Genomic DNA, 13,469 nt, shown 5'->3' with positions numbered 1-13,469 from the left:
GGCTGAGACAGCATTCGGCCATGAGGTGCAGTGTACAATTAAGACTTTTCTCCAACTGTGTTTCCTTCTGACCAGAACAAATCCCTTTAGTACATTTGGAATTATTTCAACACAGGTTAAGAAATAAAATTGCTGATTTAGTCGCTGTTATTGTTATGAGTAGTGCCCTGAATATTTTCATTTATATCACTTACAAAATGTCTGAGATGGAAACATGTTAGTAACAATATTATCAAAAACATTATTTCCTATGAAATGTAATTCATAGTGAACATGAATTAATGCACTAATCTTTCTTCACAGTTCTGCACCAAAACAGAATAATGGAACAATAACAAAAACCATCAGGGAAACTAATTTAGTTTTGTTCTGTTAACTTTGTTAAATAGTTGTGAATAGTGCAGAGAGCACACTGGCATCTGTGCAGGTAAGGACAACAGCACAGGCCACACCAAACCCCATACTAATGACTGCACTAAAGTGACTAAACTTAATCAACAATAAATATTATGATTAGTTGCAGCTCTAAATATATTGATCAACAACTATGAGTCTTCCTGTGGGCACTCATACGTGGAGGCTGGTGTATAAACTGATAATGGACAATGAAACACAGTAAAGATATAAAATATGTCTTCATAGGACAAGTTACAATTGTTGACAAATACTGTACATTAATAAACACTTAAAATGTCCTTATCTGCTTACATCTACATTATAGTGTTTTATAAACCACTTATTAAATGTTTATATACTGATTATAAATGCTAAATAAGGGAACTTAAAGTGATTTTCTCTTCAACCTGCGTTAATACATTTTTTGGCCACTTGGGGGCAGCAGAACACACTGTAAACATCACTGGCAGAATACAGTATTATCACCTTATACAGTTGATGTGGTGAACATGTTACCAAACAGTTGCCTATTTACTCTTCCAGCAGACAAGAGACAACATTAGCATTCATTTGCAGTCATTTTTCTGTCCTCTTGACAAATGTAAATCCACATTCACTCTCTTTTTAGGTCTGTTTTGGTCTGCAACAACTCCTGAGTAAAAGATGTGTGACTGTAGCTGCTGAATGTTGCTGCTGTGGCTGGAAGCAACGTTGTTAAGAACCAAAACAGTAACTTTGTGGACTTTAACACTGAAACAATGAGCTGAAAGAAGCTGAAACACTCAGAAGAGCTGAGGGGGACTGCAGAGTCAGCTTATAATTCTCTGTGTGTTTGTTACTGCAACCTCTTTCACATTACACATGATCATTTTATCCATTAATATACAGATATTGATTAGAGCAGCTTTAAATATACAAACAAGCCCTTTCACATGAGCATTTCATAGTGTAAACATTGGAGCAATTTTACATGTTGGTGTCATCTTTGAGGAAAGCCCCCCAGTCACTTTCCTGTTTAAGAAACAAAGGCAGCCCTCAGTGGGTTATATAGACTTGGTTTCATAGATTCTGTGGCAGCTGGACAAGAAGCTGAGATTATACTCTAGTATTTACACTGTAGATATAACCCAAACACAACGATTCTGGATGATCCACTGTTATATTGTGAGTGTTGCAGCAGGTTTACAGCTTGTATTCTAAACAAAACTTTATATTTCTAGGAGACTGTGGGATTCACGCTTTTGTATTCATCACAGTTTTCTTCTCTTTTTCTCTTTATTTCTAAAAAAAAAAACACTTTGATTTAATGGTTGACCTCTCTTGTTTCTGTTTATGTGTTTGGGTTGAGAAGTAACATTGAGGAAGTTACAAATAAGACTTCCAACATGTCTCACATTTGAACTGGATGTCGTCACATTAAAGTTTACCTCTCACACCTCACATATGTTAATGTAATATGGTTTGTGATGTGTTAAGATACAAACATGTGATATTTAATAAGCTACACACTTTATGAAAAGCTCTTTGAGACGTGCATGTAATGTGAGCTGTATGAATAAACTTGACTCAGTGTTTTACAGCTAAGTTAACTTGAAACTAACTCTATGCACCATCCTATCATTGATCCTGTCACTGCAAATGTGTGTGATGTAACACAGCAAGAGTAAAAATAACATAAAAACTGTTTCTGCTTCAGTGAAACAGAAATCTGACATTTGAGATGATTTACTCGAGTTCTTATTTGAGTAAAATGTTTCCATCTTTATTGATAACAGGCTGATGTAGATATTATGATGGTTAATTGTGTATCATGATTTATGTTTCAGGAAAACACATAACTGAACTAAATTAATATCCACACCAGGTTTACATGTTCATATTTCATTGTGCATCATCTTCATGTCGGCTGTGTAAAATGAGGATGAATTATCCATCTGGTAGTGAAAAAAGAAAGAGAAGAAAGAGGAAGAAGAGAAAAGAAAGCAGGACAGTAACAACTGAAGCAGATAATGAAGAATGATGATTAATGATGCATTAATAAATTAAACCAAAATAATTAGATAGCAAAGATACATGATGTCATGTAACATGTAGCCTGACTAACATTTGTTTTAGGAGTTGACAAGAACTTGACTAATCATATCTAGCACGACAGAAATTGTTTTTTCCTTTTTTATTTTGTTTTGTATTTTTTGCCAGCAGTAATCCTAACTGGTTTGTCTGATTTACAATCATTTGTTTGGTTCAGTTTGATAAAGTGTCCCTTTAGCTGTCAGCCAGCTTTACCCCCAAATCTAAACTTATTTACTTTGAGATTATATGAGACTGATTAAAATCTAATGTAAACTAAATGAATATTTTTAGCTTTGGTAATGTTTGTGAAACCAGCTGTGAAACTGATTAAAGTTGAGTAAATCAGAGTAAATAATAATAAAAAGATAATGATGAGATAATACAAATGAATAAAGCCATAAGGAAAATTTAAAAGATTCATCTCAGGAATTCATATGAACTTATTCTGAATATACTTTGTTGATATGCTGTTAATAAAGGTTAAACACACAGTATCTCTCTCAAACGGCTCCTCTTCCTGGAATGAATCGCAGCTTGATAACTCCTCCCTCTTCTTCCTGCTCTCAAACACAACAAGCTCCACTCTGTCCACACCTGTCCTTGTTCTGTGAAAGAAAATTGAATAGTAGGTTATCATTTTATAAATCTTTTGTATATATGTTACAAATGTTTTCAAACTAAGGAGTCAATGTTTGTCATCAACTGAATGTGATGTAATGTCATCGTCATTTTGGGGACACATGTTGGTGAAGAAATCCTACTCCTAGGCTAGTTGAACTCTTGAACCTGTTTCTATCTGAGGGTTGCTTGCTGACCTCTGGGGTTAGCTAGAGATATCTGTCTTAAGCCTACTGTTTTAGAGACCATACTTGTTTGTAAGAAGGTGTACCGGTTTGTGGAAGTGTCCATTTAGGGACCAGACTGTTTTTAGCTTTGCTTCTGGAGAGGTATAAAGCTGTCTAGTTTGAGTTCACAATCTTTAGAGAAAGGGCTGGCTTTAGGGAAAGGGCCAGCTGAACAACATGCTTTCTCTCCAAAAATACAAGATGATTGTATTTTTGTTTGTGTTTGGACATTTGTATAATTGTTACTGATGATGTGATGGATTGTACAGTGTTTACAACTGCTTCAACAAGTAACAATGTTTAATGCTTTCTTTATGTCTCCATGTGCCTTCTTTCTCGAGAGAAAATTTCCACAACATTTGGGGGCTCGTCCGGGATGCTAACCCACTGGCCTTTTTCCTGGGAGAGTTGACCTGTCCAGTGGCCAGGACCGATCCTAGGAGATTGCAGAAACCTCGGGGACCTATGTAGGTTAGGGTCTTTTTGCGAGAAGGCTGGGGTCACCTTCCAGGAAATGGGGACAGTGGTAAGCAATCTTTGGTTTGTTGGTAATTGTGATTAATTCTGTGGAAATTGCATTTGTTATTTGCCTCCAAAATTTTTAGGAAAGGAAGGGAGTTTAGTTCGAAGGCATGCATTGGTGGTTGTTGAAGTTTTAATGGCGTCATAGATACTCTAAGCTTAGAGAGGGAATTCCTAGGGAATTTGCCTAAAGTGAGAGAAAAGTGTTCTCTTGCCTAAAAAGTGCACAGAAAAGAGGCAGGGTTAGAGTCCGCTGCCAGGGTCCCTTTCAAGGTTAAAGTCCTTGATAAAAGCTAATAGGGGTTAGAGTCCCCTGGGCTAAAAGTGCGAGGTAAGATCGGGAACAACAAACGTGAGCCTGCGTACAATACGAGGTGAGATCAGAGTTCCATCAATATGTGAGCCTGTGTAACTAAAAGCCATAGAAATAAAAGGGGTTAGAGTCCCCAAAAAGGCCTAAAATACGAGGTGAGATCAGAGTTCTATCAATATGTGAGCCTGCGTAAATTGTTGAGAAGCGCTTAGTACGGTTCGAGTCCGTGCTGTACAGTACTGTTTTTCTTTGTTTGAGTTACTGCATTTTGCTGTGCGGGTATGTGTCTGCAGCTCCTACCTGCAAAGAAGTTAATGAGAGGAGAGTTCAGAAAAGATTTAACTTTCCAAAGCAAATGTTAGCAATAAGTTGTTAAACTCGGGCGAGTAAAGGAAAAGTGGAAAAAACATTTAAAAAAAAAAAGAAAAAAAGAAAAGAAAAGTGAGTTATGATGGCTCTGTTGCCAAAGTGGCATAAGAATTCAGGATTTCCTCAATATGGGAGTCTACAACATGTTTCTCTTAGGAATCTGAGATAAAAAAATAGGTCTTAAGTAAGAAACCAAAGTTATTGAATATTGTTTGTGTTTAAGTGGTTGTACAAGGGTTTGTTTTATTGATGCATCACATGATTAGGCTCTTTCTGATGATGGAGATGTGCTTAGATTATGGAACACAGGAGGGAATCAGTGAGGAACTGAAGAGACCTACAACTCTGATATAGAATTTGTGTATGACTGTTTTGTTGTTGCATTGCACGGTTAAACATGATGTGTGTTAAAAGGGTAGATATGACATGCTGTAGCTTCGGCCCACACCTGTTTCAACTGTCTTTAAGTCGTGTTTCAACTGTGATGTTGTTATTAATTGACTGTGTTTGAGTTTTGGACAGTTTGGTTGGACGAAATGGGACTGTTGAAGATGTCATCGAGTGTCAAGTCATTTTGAAAGGTTTTGTGGGACAGAGTAAGCAGAGAGGCCTACACACAGGCAGGGTCTAAAATAACCCTGTGCAGCAGTTCCCCCAACTCCTTCACATGAAGGCATGTGGTCATGAACGACACTGAACTGAGTTTGGACAGCAAAACTGAAGCTGCTTCGGGGCACCAGGGCTGTGAGAAAGCCACAGGAAGGACCAGGAGGGTCGTGTGGATAAGCCTGGTGTAATACGAGGACAAAAGGACTCGATTCAACACTTGCTATAAGCTAGTGGCTGCAAGGGTCTGAGCAAGACTGGTTCTGAGAAGAGCCTGCTTGAACTCTGACTGCAAGAGTTGTTCTCACAAGGCTGGGACGAGCAAAATCAAGTTTCTGGGACAGTGTTGAGAGGTTTGGTAAGATCGTCACTATCGAACCCAGGTATATGACTCTGGGACAAGGAGAAACATCAGAGCAAGGGACATTGTTCATCATCATGGGACACTTTTCATCTAGTTATTGTACACTGAGTGTTGTATAATACATGCAGTTTCATGTTTGAGAATGTCTTAATGTAAGAAGAGTCAAGGATTTGTGGGTTGTTAAAAGGGGATCTCATGTTTACCTTTTTGGAATGTGTTGCAAGAGGTTTAATTTTACATCAGATGTAGTGTTTTTGTTGCAATGTAATGATGATTAAGTGTTTAGGTGTTTAGGTTTCAAGGAAAATGTATTGAGTTTGGGGTCTCTTGAGTTCTGATATGCACAAAGGATTATGAAATGATAAAAGGAGGGAATGTGAAAGAAAATTGAATAGTAGGTTATCATTTTATAAATCTTTTGTATATATGTTACAAATGTTTTCAAACTAAGGAGTCAATGTTTGTCATCAACTGAATGTGATGTAATGTCATCGTCATTTTGGGGACACATGTTGGTGAAGAAATCCTACTCCTAGGCTAGTTGAACTCTTGAACCTGTTTCTATCTGAGGGTTGCTTGCTGACCTCTGGGGTTAGCTAGAGATATCTGTCTTAAGCCTACTGTTTTAGAGACCATACTTGTTTGTAAGAAGGTGTACCGGTTTGTGGAAGTGTCCATTTAGGGACCAGACTGTTTTTAGCTTTGCTTCTGGAGAGGTATAAAGCTGTCTAGTTTGAGTTCACAATCTTTAGAGAAAGGGCTGGCTTTAGGGAAAGGGCCAGCTGAACAACATGCTTTCTCTCCAAAAATACAAGATGATTGTATTTTTGTTTGTGTTTGGACATTTGTATAATTGTTACTGATGATGTGATGGATTGTACAGTGTTTACAACTGCTTCAACAAGTAACAATGTTTAATGCTTTCTTTATGTCTCCATGTGCCTTCTTTCTCGAGAGAAAATTTCCACAACAGTTCCCTCCCCTTTAGATCTACAGTTTGAAGATGGGTGTAACCAACATGTGGTGAAGTGCAGGAAGCTGTCAGCCTCCATTCACTCCAGAGACACATGATGTTTAGATCAGAGCTCAAACTAGTTTCATTTCTAAGAAAGTGAAAGTCAGACAGTCATCGACACTGAGAGCTGAAATGGCGCAGCAAGGAGTTCAGCTGGACCGGGAAGCTTTCTCTTGTTCTATCTGTCTGGATCTACTGAAGGATCCGGTGACTATTCACTGTGGACACAGTTACTGCATGAGCTGTATTAAAGGCTTCTGGGATGAAGAGGATGAGAAGAAAATCCACAGCTGCCCTCAGTGCAGACAGACCTTCACACCGAGGCCTGTCCTGGTGAAAAGCACCATGTTAGCAGTTTTAGTGGAGCAGCTGAAGAAGACTGGACTCCAAGTTGCTCCTGCTGATCACTGCTATGCTGGACCTGAAGATGTGGCCTGTGATGTCTGCACTGGGAGGAAGCTGAAAGCCTTCAAGTCCTGTCTGGTGTGTCTGGCCTCTTACTGTGAGAAACACCTCCAGCCTCACTATGATGTAGCTCCAATAAAGAAACACAAGCTGGTCGACCCCTCCAAGAGGCTGCAGGAGAACATCTGCTCTCGTCATGATGAGGTGATGAAGATGTTCTGTCGTACTGATCAGCAGAGTATCTGTTATCTCTGCTCTGTGGATGAACATGAAGGCCACGACACAGTCTCAGCTGCAGCAGAAAGGACTGAGAGGCAGAGAGAGCTCGAGGTGAGTCGACACAAAATCCAGCAGAGAATCCAGAACAGAGAGAAAGATGCGAAGCTGCTTCAACAGGAAGTGGAGGCCGTCAATCGCTCTGCTGATAAAGCAGTGGAGGACAGTGAGAAGATCTTCACTGAGCTGATCCATCTCATCCAGAAAAGAAGCTCTGATGTGAAGCAGCAGATCAGATCCCAGCAGGAAACCGAAGTGAGTCGAGTCAAAGAGCTTCAGGAGAAGCTGGAGCAGGAGATCACTGAGCTGAAGAGGAAAGATGCTGAACTGAAGAAGCTCTCACACACAGAGGATCACAACCAGTTTCTACACAACTACCCGTCACTGTCACAACTCAGTGAACCTACAGACTCATCCAGCATCAATATCCATCCTCTGAGATACTTTGAGGATGTGGCAGCCGCTGTGTCAGAGCTCAGAGATCAACTACAGGACATCCTGAAGGAGAAATGGACAAACATCTCACTGACAGTGACTGAAGTGGACCTTTCACTGCCACAACCAGAACCCAGGACCAGAGCTGGATTCTTAAAATATTCAAATGAAATCACACTGGATCCAAACACTGCACGCACATGGCTGTTATTATCTGAGGGGAACAGAAAAGCAACATTCATGAGGAAACAACAGTCTTATTCTAGTCACCCAGACAGATTCACTGGATATTGTCAGGTCCTGAGTAGAGAGAGTCTGACTGGACGTTGTTACTGGGAGGTGGAGTGGAGCGGGATGGAAGTTTATGTAGCAGTCGCATACAAGAACATCAGCAGAGCAGGGGATGAAAGTAAATTTGGACACAATGACAAATCTTGGGCGTTAGATTGTGACACTGACAGTTATAAGTTTTGGTTCAACAACATCTCAACTCCCGTCTCAAGTCCTCGGTCCTCCAGAGTAGGAGTGTACCTGGATCACAGAGCAGGTATTCTGTCCTTCTACAGTGTCTCTCAAACCATGACTCTCCTCCACAGAGTCCAGACCACATTCACTCAGCCTCTCTATGCTGGAATTAGGTTTTGTTATTCTGGAGACACAGCTGAGTTCTGTAAACTCAAATAGACAGAAATCATTTCAGACTTCATGTGTCAGATTCTGTGTTGAATTTCTTCATTTTCTTTGTCTCCAGTGTTTCTGAACTGCAGAGATCAGCTGTCAATCAAACTGGGATTATCAACACTTTTTTGTAATAATTTCTTTAAATGTCACTTTTTCCTGTGTGTTTTCATCCATGGAGACTATCACTGCTCATGATGATGTTTTAACTTTTACTGACATTTCTTCAGATGAAAATTTAAACTTCTCTTTGTTCTAAATCTTAGTTTAATGTTTGTATTGATGTATTTGTGTGTTGTTGTTTCTCCTCCACTGAGAAAACACCAGACCTTCCTTTATCATAGATATTTTGTTCTCACCACTTTGTACATTTTTATAAAGAAATGTACAATAAAACTGTAATTATCCTGATAATAATCAATAAGGAGATCATTTATTATTTTCTTGTACATAGCTGACATTCTGGGTTAAACAAAGTGATTGTGTGGATGAAGTGAATCTGAACATGAAATCATTGAACAAGAGTCATTTAACAGACTTTACTGATTAGATGTGTGAACAAACTGAAGGTTTATATCATGAATAAAGTTATTTTTCTCAACAATGAACAAAGTATTTTCTTTTGTCTTCATTTCTGGATCTTATTAAAAGCTTCTGGAGAAAATATGAAACTAATATGAGAGTTTATTTGAGGCAGTTTTCCTCCTGAAACACAACAAAGTTCAGTGTTCATGTTTAGAGCAGAAGAACGTTTTTCAGTGAGTGTCTGAACTTTCAACTTTCTTCACTAATTGTCAGAGAAATTAGCAGAGTTTTTATCATTTTTTGTGGACTTAGTGTCTTTTTTTTAAAACAGACCTTGAAAAATTGGAAAAAATAATGAGATCAAAGTGTCTGTATGTAACTGTTTAACTTACTTTGACACATATATTCAAATTTATCAAGTTTTCCTGTAAACTTACCTACTGGCTGAGACGGCATTCGGCCATGAGGTGCAGTGTACAATTAAGACTTTTCTCCAACTGTGTTTCCTTCTGACCAGAACAAATCCCTTTAGTACATTTGGAATTATTTCAACACAGGTTAAGAAATAAAATTGCTGATTTAGTCGCTGTTATTGTTATGAGTAGTGCCCTGAATATTTTCATTTATATCACTTAAAAAATGTCTGAGATGGAAACATGTTAGTAACAATATTATCAAAAACATTATTTCCTATGAAATGTAATTCATAGTGAACATGAATTAATGCACTAATCTTTCTTCACAGTTCTGCACCAAAACAGAATAATGGAACAATAACAAAAACCATCAGGGAAACTAATTTAGTTTTGTTCTGTTAACTTTGTTAAATAGTTGTGAATAGTGCAGAGAGCACACTGGCATCTATGCAGGTAAGGACAACAGCACAGGCCACACCAAACCCCGTACTAATGACTGCACTAAAGTGACTAAACTTAATCAACAATAAATATTATGATTAGTTGAAGCTCTAAATATATTTATCAACAACTATGAGTCTTCCTGTGGGCACCCATACATGGAGGCTGGTGTATAAACTGATAATGGACAATGAAACACAGCTGTAAAGATATAAAATATGTCTTCATAGGACAAGTTACAATTGTTGACAAATACTATACATTAATAAACACTTAAAATGTCCTTATCTGCTTACAACTACATTATAGTGTTTTATAAACCACTTATTAAATGTTTATATACTGATTATAAATGTTAAATAAGGGAACTTAAAGTGATTTTCTCTTCAACCTGCATTAATATATTTTTTGACCACTTGGGGGAAGCAGAACACACTGTAAACATCACTGGCAGAATACAGTATTATCACCTTATACAGTTGATGTGGTGAATATGTTACCAAACATTTGCCTATTTACTCTTCCAGCAGACAAGAGACAACATTAGCATTCATTTGCAGCCATTTTTCTGTCCTCTTGACAAATGTAAATCCACATTCACTCTCTTTTTAGGTCTGTTTTGGTCTGCAACAACTCCTGAGTAAAAGATGTGTGACTGTAGCTGCTGAATGTTGCTACTGTGGCCGGAAGCAACGTTGTTAAGAACCAAAACAGTAACTTTGTGGACTTTAATACTGAAACAATGAGCTGAAAGAAGCTGAAACACTCAGAAGAGCTGAGGGGGACTGCAGAGTCAGTTTATAATTCTCTGTGTGTTTGTTACTTCAACCTCCTTCACATTACACATGATCATTTTATCCATTAATACAGAGATATTAATCAGAACAGCTTTAAATATACAAACAAGCCCTTTCACATGAGCATTTCATAGTGTAAACATTGGAGCAATTTTACATGTTGGTTTCATCTTTGAGGAAAGCCCCCCAGTCACTTTCCTGTTTAAGAAACAAAGGCAGCCCTCAGTGGGTTATATAGACTTGGTTTTATAGATTCTGTGGCAGCTGGACAAGAAGCTGAGATTATACTCTAGTATTTACACTGTAGATATAACCCAAACCCAACGATTCTGGATGATACACTGTTATATTGTGAGTGTTGCAGCAGGTTTACAGCTTGTATTCTAAACAAAACTTTATATTTCTAGGAGACTGTGGGATTCACGCTTTTGTATTCATCACAGTTTTCTTCTCTTTTTCTCTTTATTTCTAAAAAAAAGCCACTTTGATCTAATGGTTGACCTCTCTTGTTTCTGTTTATGTGTTTGGGTTGAGAAGTAACATTGAGGAAGTTATAAATAAGACTTCCAACATGTCTCACATTTGAACTGGATGTTGTCACATTAAAGTTTACCTCTCACACCTCACATATGTTAATGTAATATGGTTTGTGATGTGTTCAGATACAAACATGTGATATTTAATAAGCTACACACTTTATGAAAAGCTCTTTGAGACGTGCATGTAATGTGAGCTGTATGAATAAACTTGACTCAGTGTTTTACAGCTAAATTAACTTGAGACTAACTCTATGCACCATCCTATCATTGATCCTGTCACTGCAAATGTGTGTGATGTAACACAGCAAGAGTAAAAATAACATAAAAACTGTTTCTGCTTCAGTGAAACAGAAATCTGACTTTTGAGATGATTTACTCGAGTTCTTATTTGAGTAAAATGTTTCCATCTTTATTGATAACAGGCTGATGTAGATATTATGATGGTTAATTGTGTATCATGATTTATGTTTCAGGAAAACACATAACTGAACTAAATTAATATCCACACCAGGTTTACACGTTCATATTTCATTGTGCATCATCTTCATGTCGGCTGTGTAAAATGAGGATGAATTATCCATCTGGGAGTGAAAAAAGAAAGAGAAGAAAGAGGAAGAAGAGAAAAGAAAGCAGGACAGTAAAAACTGAAGCAGATAATGAAGAATGATGATTAATGATGAATTAATAAATTAAACCAAAATAATTAGATAGCAAAGATACATGATGTCATGTAACATGTAGCCTGACTAACATTTGTTTTAGGAGTTGACAAGAACTTGACTAATCATATCTAGCAAGACAGAAGTTGTTTTTTTCCTTTTTTATTTTGTTTTGTATTTTTTGCCAGCAGTAATCCTAACTGGTTTGTGTGATTTACAATCATTTGTTTGGTTCAGTTTGATAAAGCGTCCCTTTAGCTGTCAGCCAGCTTTACCCCCAAATCTAAACTTATTTACCTTGAGATTATGTAGCCCGTCTACCCTCTATATTATGTAGATGGGGCCCTGAGTTCTCTATCCGAATTTCCTTTGTTATATTATCTCTGATTAATGTAATGTTTTTTGCTTGGGTCACTTTGGAAATCCTATACCTCTTGAATATACCTTATTGTGAGACCACAGTGTAACAAACAATTGAGTGTACTAACCCTTTAACGCAGTACAATACCACACTCTAATATAAGTTGGTATAGAGTATGAAGGCTATGTAGCTTTTAACCTCTGAAATAATAAACACACTCAGAAACCATTTAAAATTAGAAGTAATCATTTCCTCCTTTAATTCTAAAGCAAAAATTAAATGAAAATAATATTAAATTAAATACCAGGAGTGTTCACTGCTTTTGTTTCACAAGTCACACAGTAGTTTTCCCTTTTTACCTTTCCAACTTTAAATTATATGCTTTTACTTGTCCACTGAATTATTTTAGTGACCAAACACACCCACACATTATCACTCTATGCTAAGCCGGCAAAAAGGATATAACAAAATAAAATAAAAGCGTTGCAGGCCTGATGCGGTGCTTGTGATCGTAGGGACCAAAAACTTAGTGGTCGCTTCACTCAGGTTTAGAGCATGAAACAAATAAAGCAGGTCGGTACGTTTTTCAGAGTTATGGCATCCTCCAGAGAAAGCTAACAGTCCACAGGTCTCTGTCCATGAGCAGGATGGCAGCACTCGGGCATATTCACGGAGTTTGGTGGTTATCCAGCGTTGCCAGAGGAACTCTGAGCATCCCCGGGTGGCTCAGAGCGATATCTGGTTGTTGTCCCTCGTTTCCAGGTCGGAATAAGTCCAGACGAAGCTACTTTGTCGAGCTGGGTTAGCTAGCAGCAGCCTACAGTCCGTTCACATTGCTAACTCACCGCTCACTTCATTAACGAGCAGCCTCTTTCAAGTTGGCTACAGCGCAGCAGACTTCGGATAGAAGTTATCTGTTACTCTCAAAACATGTCCTCTTACAGATTATCGAGCTGACAATCTAAGACTCAGGTACATCTATACTTTTTTCTGAACAACTTCAGATTTCCACCAGAAAAAAACTCTCTTACTCCCCCTGTCTGCGTACACACACACGTCAGCCAAGTAACACACACAAACCTATTTGACCATATTCACCTCTCCAGAAAGATACCACTCTATTTAATTAGCAGCTTTTCTATCAAAAGGAAATAAAATAAAATACATGTATGCATTTTTAACATCCTTAACATGTTTACTCATGAATTTAACCTTTTTAAACACAATAAGAAATATGAATTTTAACCATATTCTTTTAACAAACCCTATTTATCTATTTATCTATCACAGACAACTATTTATAAACATATTTTTAACTGGGCTACACCATATGAGACTAATTAAAATCTAATGTAAACTAAATTAATATTTTTATTTTGGTAATGTTTGTGAAACCAGCTGTGAAACTGATTAAAGTTGAGTAAATCAGAGTAA

The 13,469-nt window shown here is 37.6% G+C and overlaps 1 protein-coding gene across 1 annotated transcript; it reads left to right on the top strand.

The window, feature by feature from the left end:
• Positions 1-6,486: 6,486 nt before the first annotated feature.
• LOC122995466 (tripartite motif-containing protein 16-like) lies at positions 6,487-8,303 on the top strand. Its single transcript, XM_044370733.1, has one exon. It carries the CDS (start codon positions 6,636-6,638, stop codon positions 8,301-8,303), a length of 1,668 nt encoding a protein of 555 aa, XP_044226668.1. The 5' UTR covers positions 6,487-6,635.
• The last annotated feature ends 5,166 nt before the right edge of the window (positions 8,304-13,469 follow it).

Source organism: Thunnus albacares, chromosome 13 (assembly GCF_914725855.1).
Source record: "Thunnus albacares chromosome 13, fThuAlb1.1, whole genome shotgun sequence".
Lineage (NCBI taxonomy): Eukaryota > Metazoa > Chordata > Actinopteri > Scombriformes > Scombridae > Thunnus > Thunnus albacares.
The sequence above is the reverse complement of the archived record's forward strand: the minus strand, read 5'-3'. Positions and strand labels throughout refer to the sequence as shown.

What these genes read in the sequence shown, in the direction of transcription:
- LOC122995466 (XM_044370733.1), top strand. Translation starts at nt 6,636, where the DNA reads ATGGCGCAGCAAGGAGTTCAGCTGGACCGGGAAGCTTTCTCTTGTTCT.